Consider the following 22,256-nt stretch of genomic DNA (forward strand, 5'->3'; position numbering starts at 1 on the left):
GAATCCGAAAGGAAATGACCCCAATGAACTTACTTGCAGAAACGGAAGGACTCACGACTTAGAATATGAACTCCTGGTTTGTGTGTGTGTGTGGGGTGGGCGGGGGGAGGAGCGGGGCGTGGGTGTGTGGGAGGGATGGTTGGGCCTTGAGGGAAGTCGTGTACACACCACTGTGTTTGGACTGGATAACCACCGGGAACCTATCCTATCGCTCATGGAGCTCTGCTCAAAGTTGTGCCGGCCCGGATTGGAGGGCTGACCTGGGGAGAATGGGTACGTGGGTTATCTGTACTGAATCCCTTGGCCCTTCACCTGAAACTATGGCAACCCTGTTAAGTGGCTACGTCCCAACACAGAATGCTTTCGCTGTTAAACAAACAAGTTTTTGAAGCAGAGAACTTGTCAAGAATAAGAAGATGCTCCAGGTTACCAAAGAGGAAGGAAATCTAAAATGAGAGTGGATACATGCACAGATATCACTTATTGATGATGTGGTATAGCAAGAAAATTATAGGACCTTAAGAAGCAAATCTACACCAAAAAAATTAATCAAATGAAATAAAGAAAGACCCGTGGAAAATCTACTGCTGTCCTCCCTGACGTATTACTCTGTGTTCAGTTCAGGCCTCGATGATCTCAGGTCACTTACTCAAAAAGAGAAAAACAGCACCGTGCTGTCCATGGTACAAAACCTGACTATTCTCAGAGTTTCTTTATTCTGTGTGGAACATCTCCTTTGTGTGTGTGTGTGTGTGTGTGTGTGTGTGTGTGTGTGCGTGTGTGTATGTGTGTGCATGGGAGGGCGGGGGCATGCACTAGGGCAAGTGAGGGCATGCTGGCGTGTGGGCGTGTCCTGGCTTAGTCACTCAGTCATGTCCGACTCTTTGGAACCCCACGGACTCTAGCCCACCAGGCTCCTCTGTGCATGGAATTCCCCAGGCACGGACACTGCAGTGGGTTGCCATTCCCTTGTCCGGGGGATCTTCCCAACCCAGGGATGGAACCCAGGTCTCCGGCATGGCAGGCAGATGCTTTACCAGCTGAGCCACAAGGGAAGCACGACTGTCTATATCTCAGTTCTCATGGTAGAATTCAGTCAGCGTTTGCGAAGTGAATGGTGAGTGCAGAAAGGATCCTGCATTACCCGGCCGCCCCATCAACCTCTGCTCCCTGAATCGACTGATAGAAGTGAAGATCCAAGCGGGATCAATCCAATGAGAGCTCTATAGACTGATCAGGTGCCCGTTTCTGATTGGCTTCGCAGTGGGCCAGAGGGATGATGGGAATACAAAGTCCTTTTCTGGCTCTGGAGTCACAGCTGGGTTCTCCGCAGTGTCGACGTCTGAGCGCCCTGCAAGCCACAGCAGAGCAGTAAGTGACTAGCCTCCGATGAGGACGTCCTTTCCTTGCTTAAGGTAAGCGAGCTAATGGTGAAGGGTAGCGTGTGCCTCTGGATGGCAAGGAGAGTTTTCAATAAAATCATTTCTTTCCCAAGAACGCATTTCAGGGTCTGATTTGGCCTCTCAAGGTAGTTTTACCTGAATCTCATCACATTTTCATCAGTGATGTAGCTGGAATCATTTTAAATGTCTTTAGGGAGCAGACGTCATTCATGAAACACATCGGTTTGGAATTTGCCTTCTTTGCAGGGTGTTTAAAATGCATATCGAGCACACAGTCGGCATTCGTGTTTGGCTCCTCGGTACGAGTGAGACGCGTGTTCCAAGCGGGCAGAGAGATAGCACTTTGTCCCCCACTGGGCCCTGTCTAGTGTTCCTACGGCTACGAGCCTCACTTGCACCCCCGCTAGCGCAGTGCCCTTGGCCCTGAGTGGCTTGCATGGAAGGGAAGGGAGACCGTGTAAGGTGTGCTCCTGCATTGTCTAAAACGGATCCCTTGATCTCTGGCAGCTTCCACAGGAGTCGTCTTGGAGCAGAGTCAGGATGAGTGCCCCGACCCCACCCAGACTCCTTGACCTGGCGGGAAGGCACTTGCTGAGGGCCGAAGACCTGGACGTTTCTACTCTGGAGAGTCTGCCCACGGAGCTCTTCCCGCCCCTCTTCCTGGAAGCCTTTGACGGATATCGGACTGAGACCCTCAAAGCCATGGTGCAAACCTGGCCCTTTGTCCGCCTGCCTCTGGGGGCCCTGATTGACCTGCCTCATGTGGGGCCCCTACAAGCCGTGCTGGAAGCACTGGATGTTCTGCTTGCCCAGAAGGTTCGATCCAGGTGAGTCGGTCATGGGAACCTGGTCAAATCCTGGCAGTGCCAAGGAAGACGGCTGGGCTGAGAGAACGTAGATGGAACGGGATAGATCAGAGGGTTCTCAAGAGAGCAACGAAGAAGCCTTGGTTGGCTATGAGAAATACCTTCTGGTAGCGGAAGGGTGGCTTAAATGAAGGGGAGCCTTCTAGAATATCCGCTCCCCCCACCCAATCACGCTTGGACTTACTAGAGTGGACAATCAGGCAGGAAAAGAGGGCAAAGGGGGGTGGAGGAAAGTGAGGCAGAGAAGGAAGAGGGCAAGGCAGCTGGTGACCTCAGGAAGATTAAGTTACAGCACAGGTAGGCAGTGTGTTTTCCCAATGGGAGGCTGTGGTTTTGTGTTTTTTTTTTTTCGGTTTCTGTTTGTTTGTTTGTTTCTGACGGTGTGGATCGTACTACATCATTACCAATCTCCTTCTTCCTTCTTCTCCCAGGAGGTGCAAACTGCGGGTGCTAGATTTACGAAAGACGGGCCAGAACTTCTGGAGCATGTGGTCTGGAGCCAGCAGTTATGGGTGCTCAGGCTCACGGATGGCAGCAGTGGCTGAGCCCAGGTCAATGACGAGGCAGCCCTCGACTCCACTGAAGGTTTTTCTAGACCTGTGCCTGAAGAAAAGGACCCTGGACAACTTCCTCACCTACTTCCTTCGGTGGGTGGAGCAGAGAAAGTCTTCCATCCACCTATGTTGCAAGAAGCTGAAGATCGTCTCCATGCCAATGGACAAGATCGTGACGGTCCTGAGCATGGTGCAGCTGGACTGTATCCAGGAGGTGCAAGTGAGTTGCACCTGGAGTCTGTCCACCCTGGCCACACTCGCCCCTTTCCTGGGTGAGATGAGTAACTTGCAGAGACTCCATCTCTCCCACGTCCACGTGTCTGCCTTCAAGAAGCAGGAGCACGATCACGTTGTGCAAATCACCTCCCAGTTCCGGAGGCTGGGCCACCTCCGGGACCTCCATCTGGAGTCTCCTTCCTTCCTTGAAGGCTGCCTGGACCAGATGCTCAGGTGAGTGTGGTAACCTTAAACGCAACATTAGAACGTCCAAAGGACCGTCTCTCACGGTGCTCTGTCCTGGGGTGTGGTGTCCCACAACCCCGCAAGTCAAGGGAGGGGGTGAAGCTGATCGAGTGGGGCCCGTGAGGTGGTAGGGAGTATTATCTGGGGGTGTTGGCCTCCCAGAGTCGGTAATTTCCTCCTAACTCGGAGGCACCTATGTTATCATGGTAAACATAGGGAAGCGAACAGGACGCTGAAGTGGGGAAACGACATCAGATCAGAGCATCCCTGAAGAGAAGCTCTGTGCTCCCCAGGTCGGTGCCCTCAGTGAACCCTGTTGTAAAGGCCCTGTCTGTAAGAGATGGTGTGGTGCTCTACAGTTGGTTCCTGAGGCACGTCTCCCTAGCGCCTGGCCTGGCCAGAGATGTAGGATCTGGGGCTCCACCTGGGGCTGAAGGAAGCCTTACCCGAAACCATTTTTCGATCTCCTTCTCACGCTAATATTCAACAATGTCCACACTTGATGGAGGTGCTCTATGGCTCTCCTCACAGCATGTTCTTGCGATGCCATGATCTTCACTCGTCCTCAGAAGGAAGTGGAGCACGTGGTACTCCGCTCCATAGATGAGGAGAGAGTGTCTTTGAGACACTGTGCAGGGATTCGGTGCCACAGTGAGGCTGAGAGCCCTCAGACTAGAATGAGACGGGGCAAATCGGCATGTTGACCCTCAGTGGATGGTCAGACTCATATCAGTCTTTGTAGCAACCTTTTGTCTATCAGCTGTATGCAACCTGGCACCCGGTTCCCAAGAACTAATTGCTTGGTTTCTCCCCAGGTGCCTGAGGTCCCCCTTGGACAGCCTGTCACTAACCAAGTGCCGGCTTACAGAATCAGACTTGACCCACGTGTCCCAGAGCCCAGACATCAGTCAGCTCAAGAGCCTGGATCTCAGCGGTGTCCCCATGACTGACTTTCGGCCTGAGCTCCTCCAAGTTCTGCTGGAGAAAGTCGCAGCCACCCTCCAGGAAGTGGACTTGGACGCGTGTGGGATCACGGACTCCCAGCTGGAGGCCTTCCTGCCTGCCCTGAGCCGCTGCTCCCAGCTCAGGGCCGTCAGCCTGTGTGGGAACCTCCTGTCCACGGCCGTCATGGAGAAGCTGCTGCGACACACCGCTGTGCTGCCCTGTTTAAGGCAAGAGCGTTATCCCGCCCCGCAGGAGACTTACAGACCTCGGGGTGTTCTCCTGGAAGCGAGACTTGCCCGGCTTCGGGCTCAGCTGTTGGAGATTCTCAGAGACTTGGGACGTCCCAGGATCATCTGGATAAGCCTCAGCCCCTGTCCTCGCTGTGGGGAGGATGTATGCCATCACATGGAGCCCATTGTATACAGCTGTCCTGCCCCTGCCTAGGGGGTGGCCTGTATCAGAAGCTTTCTTCTGTGCACCTTGCAACTGAAATCTAGAACTGGGGGACATCATGAAGGCAACACAGACCCAGGGTTTCGGACATCTGTTCAACGCGAATGGGAAAAGGAACCGTGTTAGTAGGGTGGCAGAGGGCCGTGGCGGTGGCGCAAGATGGCAGGGGGGAATTATAGAGTCTGGGAGGGGATGGGACATTCATGTACACGTGTTTTTAGCATCTGATATGAACCCGCGTGGGTCCACGTGGGAGACCCACGTGTTAGAGTTACTCCCGGGGAGAAAGTTGTCAAGAAATTGTTGGGAAATCGCGTGTGACACCCCTCATTTGTGGAATCCGAAAGGAAATGACCCCAATGAACTTACTTGCAGAAACGGAAGGACTCACGACTTAGAATATGAACTCCTGGTTTGTGTGTGTGTGTGGGGTGGGCGGGGGGAGGAGCGGGGCGTGGGTGTGTGGGAGGGATGGTTGGGCCTTGAGGGAAGTCGTGTACACACCACTGTGTTTGGACTGGATAACCACCGGGAACCTATCCTATCGCTCATGGAGCTCTGCTCAAAGTTGTGCCGGCCCGGATTGGAGGGCTGACCTGGGGAGAATGGGTACGTGGGTTATCTGTACTGAATCCCTTGGCCCTTCACCTGAAACTATGGCAACCCTGTTAAGTGGCTACGTCCCAACACAGAATGCTTTCGCTGTTAAACAAACAAGTTTTTGAAGCAGAGAACTTGTCAAGAATAAGAAGATGCTCCAGGTTACCAAAGAGGAAGGAAATCTAAAATGAGAGTGGATACATGCACAGATATCACTTATTGATGATGTGGTATAGCAAGAAAATTATAGGACCTTAAGAAGCAAATCTACACCAAAAAAATTAATCAAATGAAATAAAGAAAGACCCGTGGAAAATCTACTGCTGTCCTCCCTGACGTATTACTCTGTGTTCAGTTCAGGCCTCGATGATCTCAGGTCACTTACTCAAAAAGAGAAAAACAGCACCGTGCTGTCCATGGTACAAAACCTGACTATTCTCAGAGTTTCTTTATTCTGTGTGGAACATCTCCTTTGTGTGTGTGTGTGTGTGTGTGTGTGTGTGTGTGTGTGTGCGTGTGCGTGTGTGTATGTGTGTGCATGGGAGGGCGGGGGCATGCACTAGGGCAAGTGAGGGCATGCTGGCGTGTGGGCGTGTCCTGGCTTAGTCACTCAGTCATGTCCGACTCTTTGGAACCCCACGGACTCTAGCCCACCAGGCTCCTCTGTGCATGGAATTCCCCAGGCACGGACACTGCAGTGGGTTGCCATTCCCTTGTCCGGGGGATCTTCCCAACCCAGGGATGGAACCCAGGTCTCCGGCATGGCAGGCAGATGCTTTACCAGCTGAGCCACAAGGGAAGCACGACTGTCTATATCTCAGTTCTCATGGTAGAATTCAGTCAGCGTTTGCGAAGTGAATGGTGAGTGCAGAAAGGATCCTGCATTACCCGGCCGCCCCATCAACCTCTGCTCCCTGAATCGACTGATAGAAGTGAAGATCCAAGCGGGATCAATCCAATGAGAGCTCTATAGACTGATCAGGTGCCCGTTTCTGATTGGCTTCGCAGTGGGCCAGAGGGATGATGGGAATACAAAGTCCTTTTCTGGCTCTGGAGTCACAGCTGGGTTCTCCGCAGTGTCGACGTCTGAGCGCCCTGCAAGCCACAGCAGAGCAGTAAGTGACTAGCCTCCGATGAGGACGTCCTTTCCTTGCTTAAGGTAAGCGAGCTAATGGTGAAGGGTAGCGTGTGCCTCTGGATGGCAAGGAGAGTTTTCAATAAAATCATTTCTTTCCCAAGAACGCATTTCAGGGTCTGATTTGGCCTCTCAAGGTAGTTTTACCTGAATCTCATCACATTTTCATCAGTGATGTAGCTGGAATCATTTTAAATGTCTTTAGGGAGCAGACGTCATTCATGAAACACATCGGTTTGGAATTTGCCTTCTTTGCAGGGTGTTTAAAATGCATATCGAGCACACAGTCGGCATTCGTGTTTGGCTCCTCGGTACGAGTGAGACGCGTGTTCCAAGCGGGCAGAGAGATAGCACTTTGTCCCCCACTGGGCCCTGTCTAGTGTTCCTACGGCTACGAGCCTCACTTGCACCCCCGCTAGCGCAGTGCCCTTGGCCCTGAGTGGCTTGCATGGAAGGGAAGGGAGACCGTGTAAGGTGTGCTCCTGCATTGTCTAAAACGGATCCCTTGATCTCTGGCAGCTTCCACAGGAGTCGTCTTGGAGCAGAGTCAGGATGAGTGCCCCGACCCCACCCAGACTCCTTGACCTGGCGGGAAGGCACTTGCTGAGGGCCGAAGACCTGGACGTTTCTACTCTGGAGAGTCTGCCCACGGAGCTCTTCCCGCCCCTCTTCCTGGAAGCCTTTGACGGATATCGGACTGAGACCCTCAAAGCCATGGTGCAAACCTGGCCCTTTGTCCGCCTGCCTCTGGGGGCCCTGATTGACCTGCCTCATGTGGGGCCCCTACAAGCCGTGCTGGAAGCACTGGATGTTCTGCTTGCCCAGAAGGTTCGATCCAGGTGAGTCGGTCATGGGAACCTGGTCAAATCCTGGCAGTGCCAAGGAAGACGGCTGGGCTGAGAGAACGTAGATGGAACGGGATAGATCAGAGGGTTCTCAAGAGAGCAACGAAGAAGCCTTGGTTGGCTATGAGAAATACCTTCTGGTAGCGGAAGGGTGGCTTAAATGAAGGGGAGCCTTCTAGAATATCCGCTCCCCCCACCCAATCACGCTTGGACTTACTAGAGTGGACAATCAGGCAGGAAAAGAGGGCAAAGGGGGGTGGAGGAAAGTGAGGCAGAGAAGGAAGAGGGCAAGGCAGCTGGTGACCTCAGGAAGATTAAGTTACAGCACAGGTAGGCAGTGTGTTTTCCCAATGGGAGGCTGTGGTTTTGTGTTTTTTTTTTTTCGGTTTCTGTTTGTTTGTTTGTTTCTGACGGTGTGGATCGTACTACATCATTACCAATCTCCTTCTTCCTTCTTCTCCCAGGAGGTGCAAACTGCGGGTGCTAGATTTACGAAAGACGGGCCAGAACTTCTGGAGCATGTGGTCTGGAGCCAGCAGTTATGGGTGCTCAGGCTCACGGATGGCAGCAGTGGCTGAGCCCAGGTCAATGACGAGGCAGCCCTCGACTCCACTGAAGGTTTTTCTAGACCTGTGCCTGAAGAAAAGGACCCTGGACAACTTCCTCACCTACTTCCTTCGGTGGGTGGAGCAGAGAAAGTCTTCCATCCACCTATGTTGCAAGAAGCTGAAGATCGTCTCCATGCCAATGGACAAGATCGTGACGGTCCTGAGCATGGTGCAGCTGGACTGTATCCAGGAGGTGCAAGTGAGTTGCACCTGGAGTCTGTCCACCCTGGCCACACTCGCCCCTTTCCTGGGTGAGATGAGTAACTTGCAGAGACTCCATCTCTCCCACGTCCACGTGTCTGCCTTCAAGAAGCAGGAGCACGATCACGTTGTGCAAATCACCTCCCAGTTCCGGAGGCTGGGCCACCTCCGGGACCTCCATCTGGAGTCTCCTTCCTTCCTTGAAGGCTGCCTGGACCAGATGCTCAGGTGAGTGTGGTAACCTTAAACGCAACATTAGAACGTCCAAAGGACCGTCTCTCACGGTGCTCTGTCCTGGGGTGTGGTGTCCCACAACCCCGCAAGTCAAGGGGGGGGTGAAGCTGATCGAGTGGGGCCCGTGAGGTGGTAGGGAGTATTATCTGGGGGTGTTGGCCTCCCAGAGTCGGTAATTTCCTCCTAACTCGGAGGCACCTATGTTATCATGGTAAACATAGGGAAGCGAACAGGACGCTGAAGTGGGGAAACGACATCAGATCAGAGCATCCCTGAAGAGAAGCTCTGTGCTCCCCAGGTCGGTGCCCTCAGTGAACCCTGTTGTAAAGGCCCTGTCTGTAAGAGATGGTGTGGTGCTCTACAGTTGGTTCCTGAGGCACGTCTCCCTAGCGCCTGGCCTGGCCAGAGATGTAGGATCTGGGGCTCCACCTGGGGCTGAAGGAAGCCTTACCCGAAACCATCTTTCGATCTCCTTCTCACGCTAATATTCAATAATGCCCACACTTGATGGAGGTGCTCTATGGCTCTCCTCACAGCATGTTCTTGCGATGCCATGATCTTCACTCGTCCTCAGAAGGAAGTGGAGCACGTGGTACTCCGCTCCATAGATGAGGAGAGAGTGTCTTTGAGACACTGTGCAGGGATTCGGTGCCACAGTGAGGCTGAGAGCCCTCAGACTAGAATGAGACGGGGCAAATCGGCATGTTGACCCTCAGTGGATGGTCAGACTCATATCAGTCTTTGTAGCAACCTTTTGTCTATCAGCTGTATGCAACCTGGCACCCGGTTCCCAAGAACTAATTGCTTGGTTTCTCCCCAGGTGCCTGAGGTCCCCCTTGGACAGCCTGTCACTAACCAAGTGCCGGCTTACAGAATCAGACTTGACCCACGTGTCCCAGAGCCCAGACATCAGTCAGCTCAAGAGCCTGGATCTCAGCGGTGTCCCCATGACTGACTTTCGGCCTGAGCTCCTCCAAGTTCTGCTGGAGAAAGTCGCAGCCACCCTCCAGGAAGTGGACTTGGACGCGTGTGGGATCACGGACTCCCAGCTGGAGGCCTTCCTGCCTGCCCTGAGCCGCTGCTCCCAGCTCAGGGCCGTCAGCCTGTGTGGGAACCTCCTGTCCACGGCCGTCATGGAGAAGCTGCTGCGACACACCGCTGTGCTGCCCTGTTTAAGGCAAGAGCGTTATCCCGCCCCGCAGGAGACTTACAGACCTCGGGGTGTTCTCCTGGAAGCGAGACTTGCCCGGCTTCGGGCTCAGCTGTTGGAGATTCTCAGAGACTTGGGACGTCCCAGGATCATCTGGATAAGCCTCAGCCCCTGTCCTCGCTGTGGGGAGGATGTATGCCATCACATGGAGCCCATTGTATACAGCTGTCCTGCCCCTGCCTAGGGGGTGGCCTGTATCAGAAGCTGTCTTCTGTGCACCTTGCAACTGAAATCTAGAACTTGTGGACTTCATGAAAGGAACACCGACCCAAGGTTTTAAACATCGTAATGCGATTTAGAAAAGAAAGTGCGATAGTGGAGTTGGTACAGGTTTGCAGGCGGAATGTAGATTCTGGGAGAGGATGGGACTTTCATGGACGTGTGTCTCTAGAATCTGATATGACCTGGGTGGTTACAGGCTGGGGACCCACATGTTGGATTTTTCCCTGGGGAGATTGTTGTAAAGCAATGGTCAGGAAATATCATAAGACACCCCTTGTATATGGAGTCTACAAAGAAATGATACAAATGAACTTACTTGCAAAACAGTCTCACAGACTTAGAAAACGAACTCATGGGTTGCCTAGGGGAAAGGATGGCAGGGGACTTTATGAAGGTCATGTACCTACAGCTATGTAGAACGATAACCAATAGGAACTATTGTATAGTACATGGAGCTCTGCTCAGTGTTATGTGCCAGCCTGGATTGAAGGGGGGGTTTGAGGGATACATGTATGTATATGGCTGAGTCCTTTCACTGTTCATCTGAAACTATCACAACATTGTTAATAGGCTATACCCCAATACAAAATGTTTTTGGTGCTAAAAACATAAAAATACAATTCAAAAAAATTAAAAAAAAAAAGAAATTGTTAGGAATAAAGAAATCCTCTTGGTGAGTTAAACAGGAAAGAAATTTAAAATGAGACTGGATAAATGTATAGATGTGACATTTATTTTGTTGTAAAAGAACATAATGTGACATTGTCCAATAAAAAATAATTAACAGAAATAAATAAAGAGACAATCATGGAAAATCAACTGCTGTCCTCCATGATGTATTATTCTGTGTTCAATTTATGACTCCGTTATCTCCAGCTACTGATAAAATTAGGCACACTGTTGTCCGTGATTCAAAACCTTACCATTCCTATAATTTCTTTATTCTGTCTGGGGCATCTCCTGTGTTTGTGTGTGTGTTTGTATATGTGTGTGTGTGTGGTTAGTCACCTAGTCATGTTTGGCTCTCTGGAATCCCATGGACTGTAGCCTGCCAGGCTCTTCTATGCATGGGATTCTCCAGGCAAGAATACTGCAGTGGGTAGCCATTCCCTTCTCCAGGGTGTCTTCCTGACTCAGGGATCAGACCTTGGACTCCTGCATTGTGGGCAGATTTTGTACTGTCTGAGCCACCATGTAAGCCTTGTGGGGCAATTCTCACTTCTGTGCTTATTTCTTTGGCTGTTTAGTGCATTAATAACACAAACGGGAACACAAAGTGTATCCACTGACCCACTGGAATGAAGAGCTCTTGGCAGGGCTCTCACTGATGACTCAGGCCATGACCTGGGGCATGGGTATTCTTCATGCTTGTACCAGTGGATGTGTACATTGCAGTCGCTTGCGTTTCTGTATGTTTCACTGCCAAAGGCAAGCTCCTCAGTTCTGCAAGATGTTTTCCACACTGCCAATAAGGTTGAATCTGGTTCCCACCATTCCATGCTTGTCATGGATGAGTAGTGGTCCTCATGGATATAATCTAGTTGTGGCCAGGCATCCAAATTCCTTTTAGTAAATTGCTAAAAGAGCAAAAACATTTAACGTGCATTTATTATTTCCATACCACATTCCATATATATATATCATTTTGGGTGATTGGTCATATTGGAATAAATTGATAATTCACATTACAATTCCAGTCCTTCCCTAACAGAAAGGTCAAAGATAGCTTGTCTGGATATCAGAATGTTCAAATATACAACAAATATATGTTATGTATTACATATACCTCACAGTTGGCTCTCCCTATCCTCAGCTTATCGTCCTCAGATTCAACCAACTACATATGATGCAGACTAAATTCACTGTTAAAAATATCTTTGTCTAAGTGACCCTGAGCAGTTCAACCATGGGTTGTTCAAGATTCACCAGTTATACAGACAGGTGACGAGAGGCTGATTACAGCCTCTGATTACAGAGGCTGAACAGTCTCACTGTCTGCTGTTTGTTGCTTAGAGAACTAGGATAGATTATGGTATAATTCAGACATTAAGGTTGAAAATCAGGGAAATGATGGTGTAGCTCTAAGTTAAGGCTAAAGGACAGAGATTTAGGGCACCACTTGTATATGTCCTGGAGTTTCAAGGTTCAGGAACCAGAAACTCCAGTATTCATGGCCAAGAAGAGAGAGAGGGAGAGCAATTGCCCTTGTTCCATTCAGGCCCCCAGAGGATAAGACAATGCCCTCCCACACTGGTGAGGGCTGATCTCTTAACTCAGTCTACTGATTCCAATGCTAATCTTCTCTAGGAATTCCCTTGCAGATTCCCTCAGAATGAATGTTTGACCCGAGATCTGGGCATCTCATCTCACAGTGAAGTTGACACATAAATTTAATCCTCACAGTGCGTCTAAACAGAATGAAGCCAAATAAAGTTTCACTGAGAAGCATTCAGAGGCTGCAATTGTTTATTCTGTGGAGGAAGGGGATATAGGGATGAAATGTAGCTCTTAGGCAGATCTTTGTTTCCCCCACAATGAATAGAATGATGCACACACAGTTTATGAGATTTTTAGTAGGATCCAGTGAGATATTGCTTGTTGAGGGATTGGCTCTAGAGTTATTTAGAAAGATCTCCTTATCATGAAAGAACTCCATGATGCTTTCCCCTCCCCAATCCATCTTCTCCTTCCTAGTGAATAGCATAAGTCTTTATCCCTCTATTGCTCACAACAGGGAGGAAAGCAAAACCCAGGGACAGAAATTGGACTCACATATTTCAGGGGGTCACCAATGAATCAGGGTTTACCTAGGCTGTTCCAGTAGCCAGTACAGGGAAACTGGGTGTGGGAGGAAATAAGAGAGACTGGATTCATCTTCAGTGATAGACATTCTGAGCCTTAGATCTCCTAGGTCACACGCTGGTAGATCAGGCCAGAGGACAGAAATCAATTTCCTAATCAGGACTGTATACTTTAGAATTTTTAATAACTCTTGCTATCCTGGAGCTTCCCTGGTGGGCCAGTGGGTACAACTCCATGCTCCCAATGCAGGAGGCCCGAGTTCAATCACTGATCAAGGAACTATATCCCATATCCTGCAACTAAGCATTTACCTGCCACAACTAAATGATCCCTCAGGGGCGCAAGGGAGATCAACGATCCTACATGCATGATTAAGACCCAGTGCAGTCCAATAATCAAAATAATAAATATTAAAAAACAATTATGCTGTCCCATAAATGCCACTTGAGTACAAATCCTTGCACAGTGATGTAATCCTCCAATCCAGCAGATGTTGCCATTCCCTGCGGTGATTGCTGAGGAGCTGAGAATGAAAGAAGCAGCCATCTGTCATGTCTGCCACTGCCTAAGGTGAACAAGGAGACAGGATTTGGCCCCAGAGAGCTGAGGTGCACATGAAAGGAATGGATTTAGTGAGCCCAGAGGCTTGCATCTTCCCATACATACAAAACTAAATTTAACTTGATACCTGACTTTTCTTACCTCACAGTAATCTTTGATATTCAGACTGCCTGCTCCCTTTGTTACAAACTTGTATATAGCCTGACTCTCCTTCCTTCCTCCTTGGAGTAGTTTTCTCAGAGTTTCTGAGATGCTGTCTCCCCAGCTTCGGTCCTAAACATTTCCACCAAATAAAATAACTCTCTGCTTTCAGGTGGTGACTAATGTTTTAGCTGACAGTTTCCATGTAACCCCTGGAACTCAGGTGAATGGGAAAAGGACACTGTGGATTGGGAAAATGTCTTGGAAGAGCATGTAAAATGATAAGAAATACAGAACCTAAAATAGGACAAATGTTTTATTTGGTGAATTTACAGAAGATTTTAGCCAGAAAGGTGGCTTCTCATAAGGGGAGCTAGAGTACATAAGGTCATTTGCTGGAAAAAAATTCAGAAAATATTAAAAGATTACTGCATATTATAAAAATGATACATTTCAAATTAATGCTTTTCATGCTTTTTAAAATTGTTATTTATTTTTATAATTTTATTTTACCTTTTTTTTTTGGGGGGGGCTCTGCTGGGTCTTCCTTGCTGATCACAGCTTTTCTCTTGTTCTGGTGAGCAGTGGTTACTCTCTAGTTGAAGTGCATTGGTTTCTCATTTTGGTGGCTTCTCTTATTGCAGAGCACAGGCTCCAGTGCATGTGGGCTTCAGTAGTCATGGGTCCCAGTCTCTAGTCGAGTGCTCAGTGTTTGTGGGGCATGGGTTTATTTGCTACACAGCATGTAGGATCTTCCTGGACCAAGGATCCAACCTGTATCCCTTGCACTACCAGGTTAATTCTTAGCCACTGAACTTCCAGGGAAGTTCCTTCTCATGGTTTTTTATGTATGGAAAGAGTCTGGACTTACTGAAGTCATCCATACGATATGCATCTTAACTACTTCAGGAAACCATCCTGTTTTCTCCTTCTTGAATTACGTCAGGGCAGACTATCTTGAGGGAAGGGGAACTGCAGTGGATAATGGCCTTTTGGCTGCAACACCCTTTGTTTACTGAAATGGCAAGTGAAATACTTGTCCCCAAGAAAAAGCTTAAGAGAAGATTGGAAGTGGAACTGAGTTGTTGTTCAGTCAGTCAGTTGTGACTGACTCTTTGTGACCCCACGGACTGCAGCACACCAGCCTTCCCTGTCCTTCACTATTTCCCAAAGTGTGCTCAAACTCATGTCCATTGAGTTGGTGATGCCATCCAACCATCTCATCCTTTGTCACCCTCTTCTCCTCCTGCCCTCGATCCGTCCCAAAAGACCCCATCAGGGTCTTTTCCCATGAGTTAGCTCTTCCCATCAGGTGGTCAAAATATTGGAGCTTCCATTTCAGCATCAGTCATTCCAATGAACATTCAGGACTTATTTCCTTTGGATTGACTGGTTTGATCTCCTTGCCATCGAAGGGACTCTCAAGGGTCTTCTCCAACACTACAGTTCCAAAGCATCAATTCTTTGGCACTCAGCCTTCCTTTATGGTCCAACTCTCACATCTGTACATAACTACTGGAAAACCATAGCTTGACTCTATGGAACTTTGTCAGCAAGGTGTGCTTTTTGATATGCTGTCTAGGTTCTTCATAGCTTTTCTTCCAAGGAACAAGCCTCTTTTATTTCATGACTGCAGTCACCATTCACAATGATTTTGGAGCCCAAGAAAATAAAATCTGTCACTAGTTCCATTTTTTCCCCATCTATTTGCCATGAAGTGATGGGACATAATGCCACAATTGCAGTTTTTTAAGTGTGTTTTATGCCAGCCTTGCCACTCTCTTCTTTCACCTTTATCTAGAGGCTCTTTAGTTCCTATACACTTTCTGCCATTAAGGTGGTATGATCTGCATATCTGAAGTTACTGCTATTTGTCCTAGCAATCTTGATTCCATCTTGACCTTCAACAAGCCTGAAATTTCCCATGATGTACTCTGTGTGTAGATTAAATAAGTAGTATGTCAATATATAGCCTTGACGTACTCCTTTCCCAATTTTGAACCACTCTGTTGTTCCATGTCTAGTTCTAAATGTTGCTTCTTGACCTGCATTCAGATATCTGAGAAGGCAGGATAGGTGGTACGGTATTCCCATTTCTTTAAGAATTTTCCACACAGTTTGCTGTGATCCACACAATCAAAGTCTTCCTCATAGTCAATGAAACATAAGGAGATTTTTTTTTAATTCCCTCAATTTTCCTATGATCCACCGTTTGTTGGCAATTTTATGTCTGGTTCCTCTGCCTTTTCTAAATCCAGCTTATACAACTGCAAGTTCTTGGTATATGTACTGTTGAAGCCTAGCTTGAAGGATTTTGAGAACTAGCTTGCTAACATGTGAAATGAGTGTGATTGAGCAATAGTTCGAACATTCTTTGGCATTGCCTTTCTTTGGGATTGGAAAGAAGACTGACATTTTCCAATCCTGTGGCCGCTGCTGAGTTTTCCAAATTTTCTGGCATATTGAGTGCAGCACTTTAATAGCATCATCTTTTTGGATTTTTAAATAGCTCAGCTGGAATTCCATCACTTCCAGTAGCTTTGCTTTAGTAACACTTCCTAAAGGCCACTTGAATTCACACTCCAGGATGTCTGGCTCTAGGTGAGCCATCACACCATCATGGTTATGGGTCACTAAGACCTTTTTGTACAGTTTCTCTGTGTATTCTTGCCACCTCTTCTTAATATTTTTTGCTCCTGTTAGATTCATACCATTTCTTTCCTTCCCTGTGCCCATCTCTGTATGAAATGTTTCTCTAATTTTCTTATAGAGATTTCTAGTCTTTCCCATTCTCTTGTTTTCCTCTATTTCTTTGCATTGTTCACTTAAGAAGGCTTTCTTTTCTCTCCTTGCTATTCTTTGAAACTCTGCATTCAGATGGGTTTATATTTTCCTTTCCTCTTTGCCTTTTGCTTTTTTTCTTTTCTCAGCTTCCTCAGACAACTACTTTGCCTTTTTGCATTTCTTTTTCTTGGGAATGGTTTTGATCACTGCCTCCTGGTCAATGTTAGGAACACAGAATGAAGGGGTTCTCTGGGCTCAGTACACATTCTATTGCTTAGCTTTAAATCCATCTACTCCTTTCAAGGCAGTTGACAAGGTGGAGGGACAGTGGTTGGGGATGGAGGTGAGATAAGTGGTTGTCAGAGCCTATGACTGTCTGCACATCCCCCAGATGTGGTAGGGGATGGGGAAGGTTTTCATTAAACACCAATGTTGGTCCTTCTGTGTTTCTGAATGAGTAGATCTGAGGAAAAGCTGAGAACCACTTCTTTTAAAAATTCTCAAGGGATGCTGATGCTGCTGGTCAGGGGACTAGTCATTGGGAACCACTGCAGTAAGTAGAGCTACTACACTTTTATTTTATCTGCCTAGTTTTTGGAATAACAGATTCTGAAGAGAAAGCAACATGGTAAATACCTGAACCTCATGCTTGTTCCTTCTCCCTTTTATAAGAGAGGAAATTATGACTCCAGTATTTTATTACAAAGCTCACAGTGGTCAGTCGACACACTGGAGGGCGCTGGGACAGCACAGTTTGATATTCAGAAGCACTGACAACAGAACTTCAAGTTCCACCATCAGTAGGCTGTGTGCCTTGGGAGAAGTTACTGCTCTCCACTGAGTCTCTCTCTCACTGTATTGAATGAGTACCATATAATCCCTAACTCATAAAAACGCACTAGGCCAAGTGCATGGTGCAGAATAAATTCTCCATAGATGGCAGGGCTGTTGTTTGACCTAAAGGCTGCAAACATAATCAAGACCATAACCAAGGCCACAGTGACTATCAGAACCTGAGGCAGAATCTCACAGGTCAGTCATTCCCTCTGCCAAGGTGTGATGCTTTGATTACAGAAGCCAGCACTTTAAAGGTCACCTTGGGTGTCTCTGCCTGGAGTTCAGCCTATTGGCTGGGACAAGCCTGTCCTCTGGTGGTCAGTTTGACGATTCTTTCCATTGGCTGTGGCTTCATACCCAGGATTTCTTTGATTGGCACTAACTCCATGGAGCAGAGGAGAAAGAAAATCCAGATCAGATTTCCCCATCCAATGACTTTCTTTTTTTTTCTTGAAAAATTTCTGGGGCCTTTAGTTGATCATAGGTATAGGAATGCTTAGAGAATGGTAAACTCTGTTGACTTACAAACCCTTATGAGCTCCCTGGGAGTTTCGAGTAACTTTCTGGCAGCTCATTTCATGCCCTGGGTCTCTGGTTCTTTATTGGAAAAATAAATTGTTTTTGAGGTTCTTGTGACAATGTAGGTGCCCTGGGTCCCTCCTGAATCTGCCTTTATGTTGTTGTTGTTTTTAAAAATGCTTGATTTGAACTCCCATAGCTATTGGAAAAGAATCTTGGGTAAATGTGGTTTGTGAAACCCAAGATCCCAACTCACACCAGAGGGTCGTCCCCTCCATTGCCCACTGAAGTTATGGGGAAAACAGTATTATTCTCTTCCTGTTACAACACCCCAGCTTCAGGTCAAATTGTCTGACATTTTTCTCCATGAGAAAGGAACCCCACATTCCCCAGGATCAGGTTGGGTGAGTGAAGGATGACAGAGGAGCAGGGAGATCTGGAGGGCATGGGACCCCACATCAGTGAGCTGCTTTTTAATTATGCCAAGTGATGCCATTTAGGAAATTGGGACCAGTGTTGCTACATTTTTCTTTAAATGTTTTTCCACCAAGGGACAGTGCAGAGGAAATTTAGTATAAAACTTTTTTTTTTTCTTTGTCTCTGACAACAAACTTTCTTTGTTAAAACATTGTGTGTGGGATATATTTGGGAACCCTATAGCCTCTGATATGAGAAAAGTGTTCAGCAAAAAACTCTTAAAAAAAAAAAAAACTCTAATATGACCCACAATGACCCTCAAAAAATCAGAAGGGAAAATGCATGTCTTTGTTGTTCTAGACCTGAGACCTACATTGGTTTGTGTGCCTGGTTTTGATGATGTTGGCATTGAAATTGCCTTTGCACCTCCACAATCCTGCTATGCCAGGTATAAAGTTGAAATTTTGAAAGAGGAATTTACCATTAGCTCTTGAATGAGTATGTATATAATTTTACATCAATAGGATTTTGTTGCAAGTGCTATTCGGTACTTGATATTTCTTTTTACTTAATGTTGTAACCATATCAAGTCTAATATGACCTAACAGACTCCTGTCCGTCTCTCCCATCAGAAAGCTTCCATAAGCCTCTTATCCTTATCCATCAGCGGGCAGAAAGAATGAAAACCACAATCACAGAAAACTAATCAAACTGATCACAAGGGCCCCAGCCTTCCCTAACTCAATGAAATTATGAGCCATGCTGTGTGGGGCCACCCAAGGCAGATGGGTCATAGTGGAGAGTTTTGATAAAACGTGGTCCACTGGAAAAGGGAATGGCAAACCACTTCAGTATTCCTGCATTGATAACCCCATTAACAGTATGAAAAGACAAAGAAAAAAAAATGACACTGAAAGATGATCTCTCCAGGTCAGTAGGTGCCCAAAATGCTACTGGAGAAGAGCAGAAAAAATAATTCCAGAAAGAAAGACAGAGCCAAAGCAAAAACAATGCCCAGTTGTGGATGTGACTGGTGATGGAAGTAAAGTCCAATGCTATAAAGAACAATATTGCATAGGAACATGGAATGTTAGGTCCATGAATCAAGGTAAATTGGAAGTGTTAAAACAGGAGATGACAAGAGTGAACATCGACATTTTAGGAATCAGTGAACTAAAATGTACTGGAATGGGCAAATTTAATGCAGATGACCATTACAGCTACTACTGTGGGCAAGAATACCTTACAAGAAATGGAGTAGTCCTCATAGTCCACAAAAGAGTCTGAAATCCAGTACTTGAGTGCAATCTCAAAAATGACAGAATAATCTCTATTAGTTTCCAACGCAAACCATCTAAGATCACAGTAATTAAAGTCTATGTCCCAACCACTAATGTCAAAGAAGTTGAAGTTGAAAAGTTACATGAAGACCTACAACCTTCTAGAACTAACACCAAAAAAGATGTCTTTTTCATCATAGAGGGCTAAAATGCAAAAGTAGGAAGTCAAGAGATACCCAGAGTAACAGCAAATTTGGCCTTGGAGTACAAAATGAAGCAGGGAAAAGGTTAACAGGGTTTTGCCAAGAGAACACACTGGTCATAGCAAACACCCTTTTCCAACCACACAAGAGACGACTCTACACATGGACATCACCAGATGGTCAATACCGAAATCAGATTGATTATATTCTTTGCAGCCGAAAATGGAGAAGCTCTATACAGTCAGTGAAAACAAGACCAGGAGCTGACTATGGCTCAGATCATGAACTTCTTATTGCCAAATTCAGACTTAAATTGGAGAAAGTATGGAAAACCACTAGACCATTCAGGTATGACCTAAATCAAATCCCTTACGATTATACAGTGAAAGTGACAAATACATTCAAGGGATTACATCTGATAGAGTCCCTGAAGAACTATGGATGGAGGCTTGTGACATTGTACAGGAGGCAGGGATCAAGACCACTCCCAAGAAAAAGAAATGCAAAAAAGCAAAATGGTTGTCTGAGGTGGCCTTAAAAATAGCTGAGAAAAGAAGAAGTGAAAAACAAAGGAGAAAAGGAAAGATATAAGCATCTGAATTCAGAGTTCCCAAAGAATAGCAAAGAGAGATAAGAAAGTCTTCCTCAGTGATCAGAGCAAAAAAATAGAGGAAAACAATAGAATGGGAAAGACTAGAGATCTCTTCAAGAAAATTAGAGATACCAAGGGAACATTTCATGTAAAGATGGGCACAATAAAGGACAGAAATGGTATGGACCTAACAGAAGCAGAAGATATTAAGAAGAGGTGGCAAGAATACACAGAACTATACAAAAAATATCTTCAGGACCCAGATAACTACAATGGTATGATCACTCACCTAGAGACAGATACCCTTGAGTGCACACTCAAGTGGGCCTTAGGAAGCATCACAATGAACAAAGCTAGTGGAGGTGATGGAATTCCAGTTGACCTATTTGAAATCCTAAATGATGATTCTGTGAAGTGCTGCACTCAATTTGCCAGAAAATTTGGAAAACTCAGCAGTGGCCACAGGACTGGAAAAGTTCAGTTTTCCTTCCAATCCCAAAGAAAAGCAAGGCCAAAGAATGTTCAAACTGCTGCACAATTGCATTCATCTTACACACTAGCAAAGTAATTCTCAAAATTCTCCAAGCCAGGCTTCAACAGTATGTGAACTGTGAACTTCCAGATGTTCAAGCTAGATTTAGAAAAGGCAGAGGAACCAAAGCTCAAATTGCCAACATCCATTTATCATAGAAAAAGTGAGAGAGTCCCAGAAAAACTACTTCCACTTTATTGACTATGCCAAAGACTTTGACTGTGTGGATCACAACAAACTGTGGAAAATTCTGAAAGAGATGGGAATAGCAGACCACCTGACCTGCCTCCTGAGAAATCTGTATGCAGGTTAAGAAGTAACAGTTAGAACTGGACATGGAACAACAGACTGGTTCCAAATCAGGAAAGGAGTACATCTAGGATGCATATTGTCACCCTGCATTTCACTTCTGTGCAGAGTATGTCATGTGAAGTACTGGGCTGGATGAAGCACAAGCTGGAATCAAGATTGCCAGGAGAAATATCAATAACCTCTGATATTCAGATGACACCACCCTTATGGTAGAAAGTGAAGAAAAACTAAAGATCTCTTGATGAAAGTGAAAGAGGAGAGTGAAAAAGCTGGCTTAAAATTCAGCATTCAAAAAACGAAAATCATGGCATCCAGTTCCACCACTGCTTGGCAAATAGATGGGGAAACAATTGGAACAGCGAAAGACTTTATTTTCTTGGGCTCCAAAATCACTGCAGATGGTGATTGCAGCCGTGAAGTGAAAAGACGCTTGCTCCATGGAAGAAAAGCTGTGACCAACCTATCAGTTCAGTTCAGTTCCGTTCAGTCGCTCAGTCGTGTCTGACTCTTTGCGACCCCACGAACAAACTTATACAGCATATTAAAAAGCAGAGACATTACTTTGCCAACAAAGGTCCGTTTAGTCAAAGCTATGGCTTTTCCCATAGCCAGAAAGCTGAGCACTGAAGAACTGATGCTTTTGAACTGTGGTGTTGGAGAAGATTCTTGAGAGTCCCTTGGACTGCAAGGAGATCCAACAAGTCAATCCTAAAGGCAATCAGTCCTGAGTATTCATTGGAAGGACTGCTGCTGAAGCTGAAGCTCCAATACTTTGACCATCTGACTTGAAGAACTGACTTCCTTGGAAAAGACCCTGATGCTGGGAAAGATTGAAGGCAGAAGGAAAAGGGGACAACAGAGGATGAGATAGTTGGATGGCATCACTGACTCAATGGACATAAGTTTGAGCAAGCTCCGGGAGATGGTGATGGACAGGAAGCCTGGTGTGCTCCAGTGAAAGTGAAAGTGAAAGTGAAAATCACTCAGTCGTGTCTGACTCTTTGGGATCCCATGGACTATGTCCATGGAATTCTCTAGGCCAGAATACTGGAGTGGGTAGCCTTTCCCTTCTCCAGGTGATCTTCCCAAGCCAGGATTGAACCCAGGTCTCCCAAATTGCAGGCAGATTCTTTACCAGTTGAGCAAGAAGGGAAGCCCCAGAATACTGGGAGCATGTAACCTATTGCTTCTCCAGCAAATATTTCTGACCCAGGAATCCAACCAGGGTCTCCTGCTTGCAGGCAGATTCTTTACCAACTGAGCTATATATTCTTTAATATTCTTTACCTATATCTGTATATAAAACTCATCTTTATTTTCATTCTTCTGTAGATAAATATCTAGGCTGTTTCCATTCTTGGCTATTGTAAATAATGCTATGAACATAATGGTGTGTGTATCTTTTTGAATAATAGATTTTTCTGGATATTTGCATAGAAGTGGGATGCTAGACCATGTAGCAACTTTATTTTTAGCTTTGGAGGAACCTACATATTGTTTTCCATAATGGCTGTACCAATTTACATCCCATCAACAGT

At 46.5% G+C, this 22,256-nt stretch overlaps 2 protein-coding genes across 2 annotated transcripts; both read left to right on the forward strand.

The window, feature by feature from the left end:
- The first annotated feature begins 1,889 nt into the window (after nucleotides 1-1,889).
- Nucleotides 1,890-4,814, forward strand: LOC147356396 (PRAME family member 15-like). The gene is made up of 3 exons (XM_086342465.1): nucleotides 1,890-2,230; nucleotides 2,701-3,273; nucleotides 4,101-4,814. Exons 1-3 carry the CDS (start codon nucleotides 1,944-1,946, stop codon nucleotides 4,672-4,674), a joined length of 1,434 nt encoding a protein of 477 aa, XP_086198591.1. The 5' UTR covers nucleotides 1,890-1,943; the 3' UTR covers nucleotides 4,675-4,814.
- A 2,102-nt stretch (nucleotides 4,815-6,916) lies between these two features.
- LOC147356397 (PRAME family member 15-like) lies at nucleotides 6,917-10,551 on the forward strand. Its single transcript, XM_086342462.1, has 3 exons — nucleotides 6,917-7,257; nucleotides 7,728-8,300; nucleotides 9,127-10,551. Exons 1-3 carry the CDS (start codon nucleotides 6,971-6,973, stop codon nucleotides 9,698-9,700), a joined length of 1,434 nt encoding a protein of 477 aa, XP_086198588.1. The 5' UTR covers nucleotides 6,917-6,970; the 3' UTR covers nucleotides 9,701-10,551.
- The last annotated feature ends 11,705 nt before the right edge of the window (nucleotides 10,552-22,256 follow it).

The sequence above is a fragment of the Bos grunniens genome, chromosome 16 (genome assembly GCF_055505025.1).
Source record: "Bos grunniens cultivar Pamir isolate PY7600 chromosome 16, Bosgru_T2T1.0, whole genome shotgun sequence".
NCBI classification, from domain to species: Eukaryota; Metazoa; Chordata; class Mammalia; order Artiodactyla; family Bovidae; genus Bos; species Bos grunniens.

Excerpts from the sequence above, each read along its gene's own strand:
- LOC147356396 (XM_086342465.1), top strand. The coding sequence starts at position 1,944 with ATGAGTGCCCCGACCCCACCCAGACTCCTTGACCTGGCGGGAAGGCAC. Across the intron at positions 2,231-2,700 it reads GCCCAGAAGGTTCGATCCAG|GAGGTGCAAACTGCGGGTGC; the intron begins GTGAGTCGGTCA and ends TTCTTCTCCCAG. Across the intron at positions 3,274-4,100 it reads TGCCTGGACCAGATGCTCAG|GTGCCTGAGGTCCCCCTTGG; the intron begins GTGAGTGTGGTA and ends GTTTCTCCCCAG.
- LOC147356397 (XM_086342462.1), top strand. The coding sequence starts at position 6,971 with ATGAGTGCCCCGACCCCACCCAGACTCCTTGACCTGGCGGGAAGGCAC. Across the intron at positions 7,258-7,727 it reads GCCCAGAAGGTTCGATCCAG|GAGGTGCAAACTGCGGGTGC; the intron begins GTGAGTCGGTCA and ends TTCTTCTCCCAG. Across the intron at positions 8,301-9,126 it reads TGCCTGGACCAGATGCTCAG|GTGCCTGAGGTCCCCCTTGG; the intron begins GTGAGTGTGGTA and ends GTTTCTCCCCAG.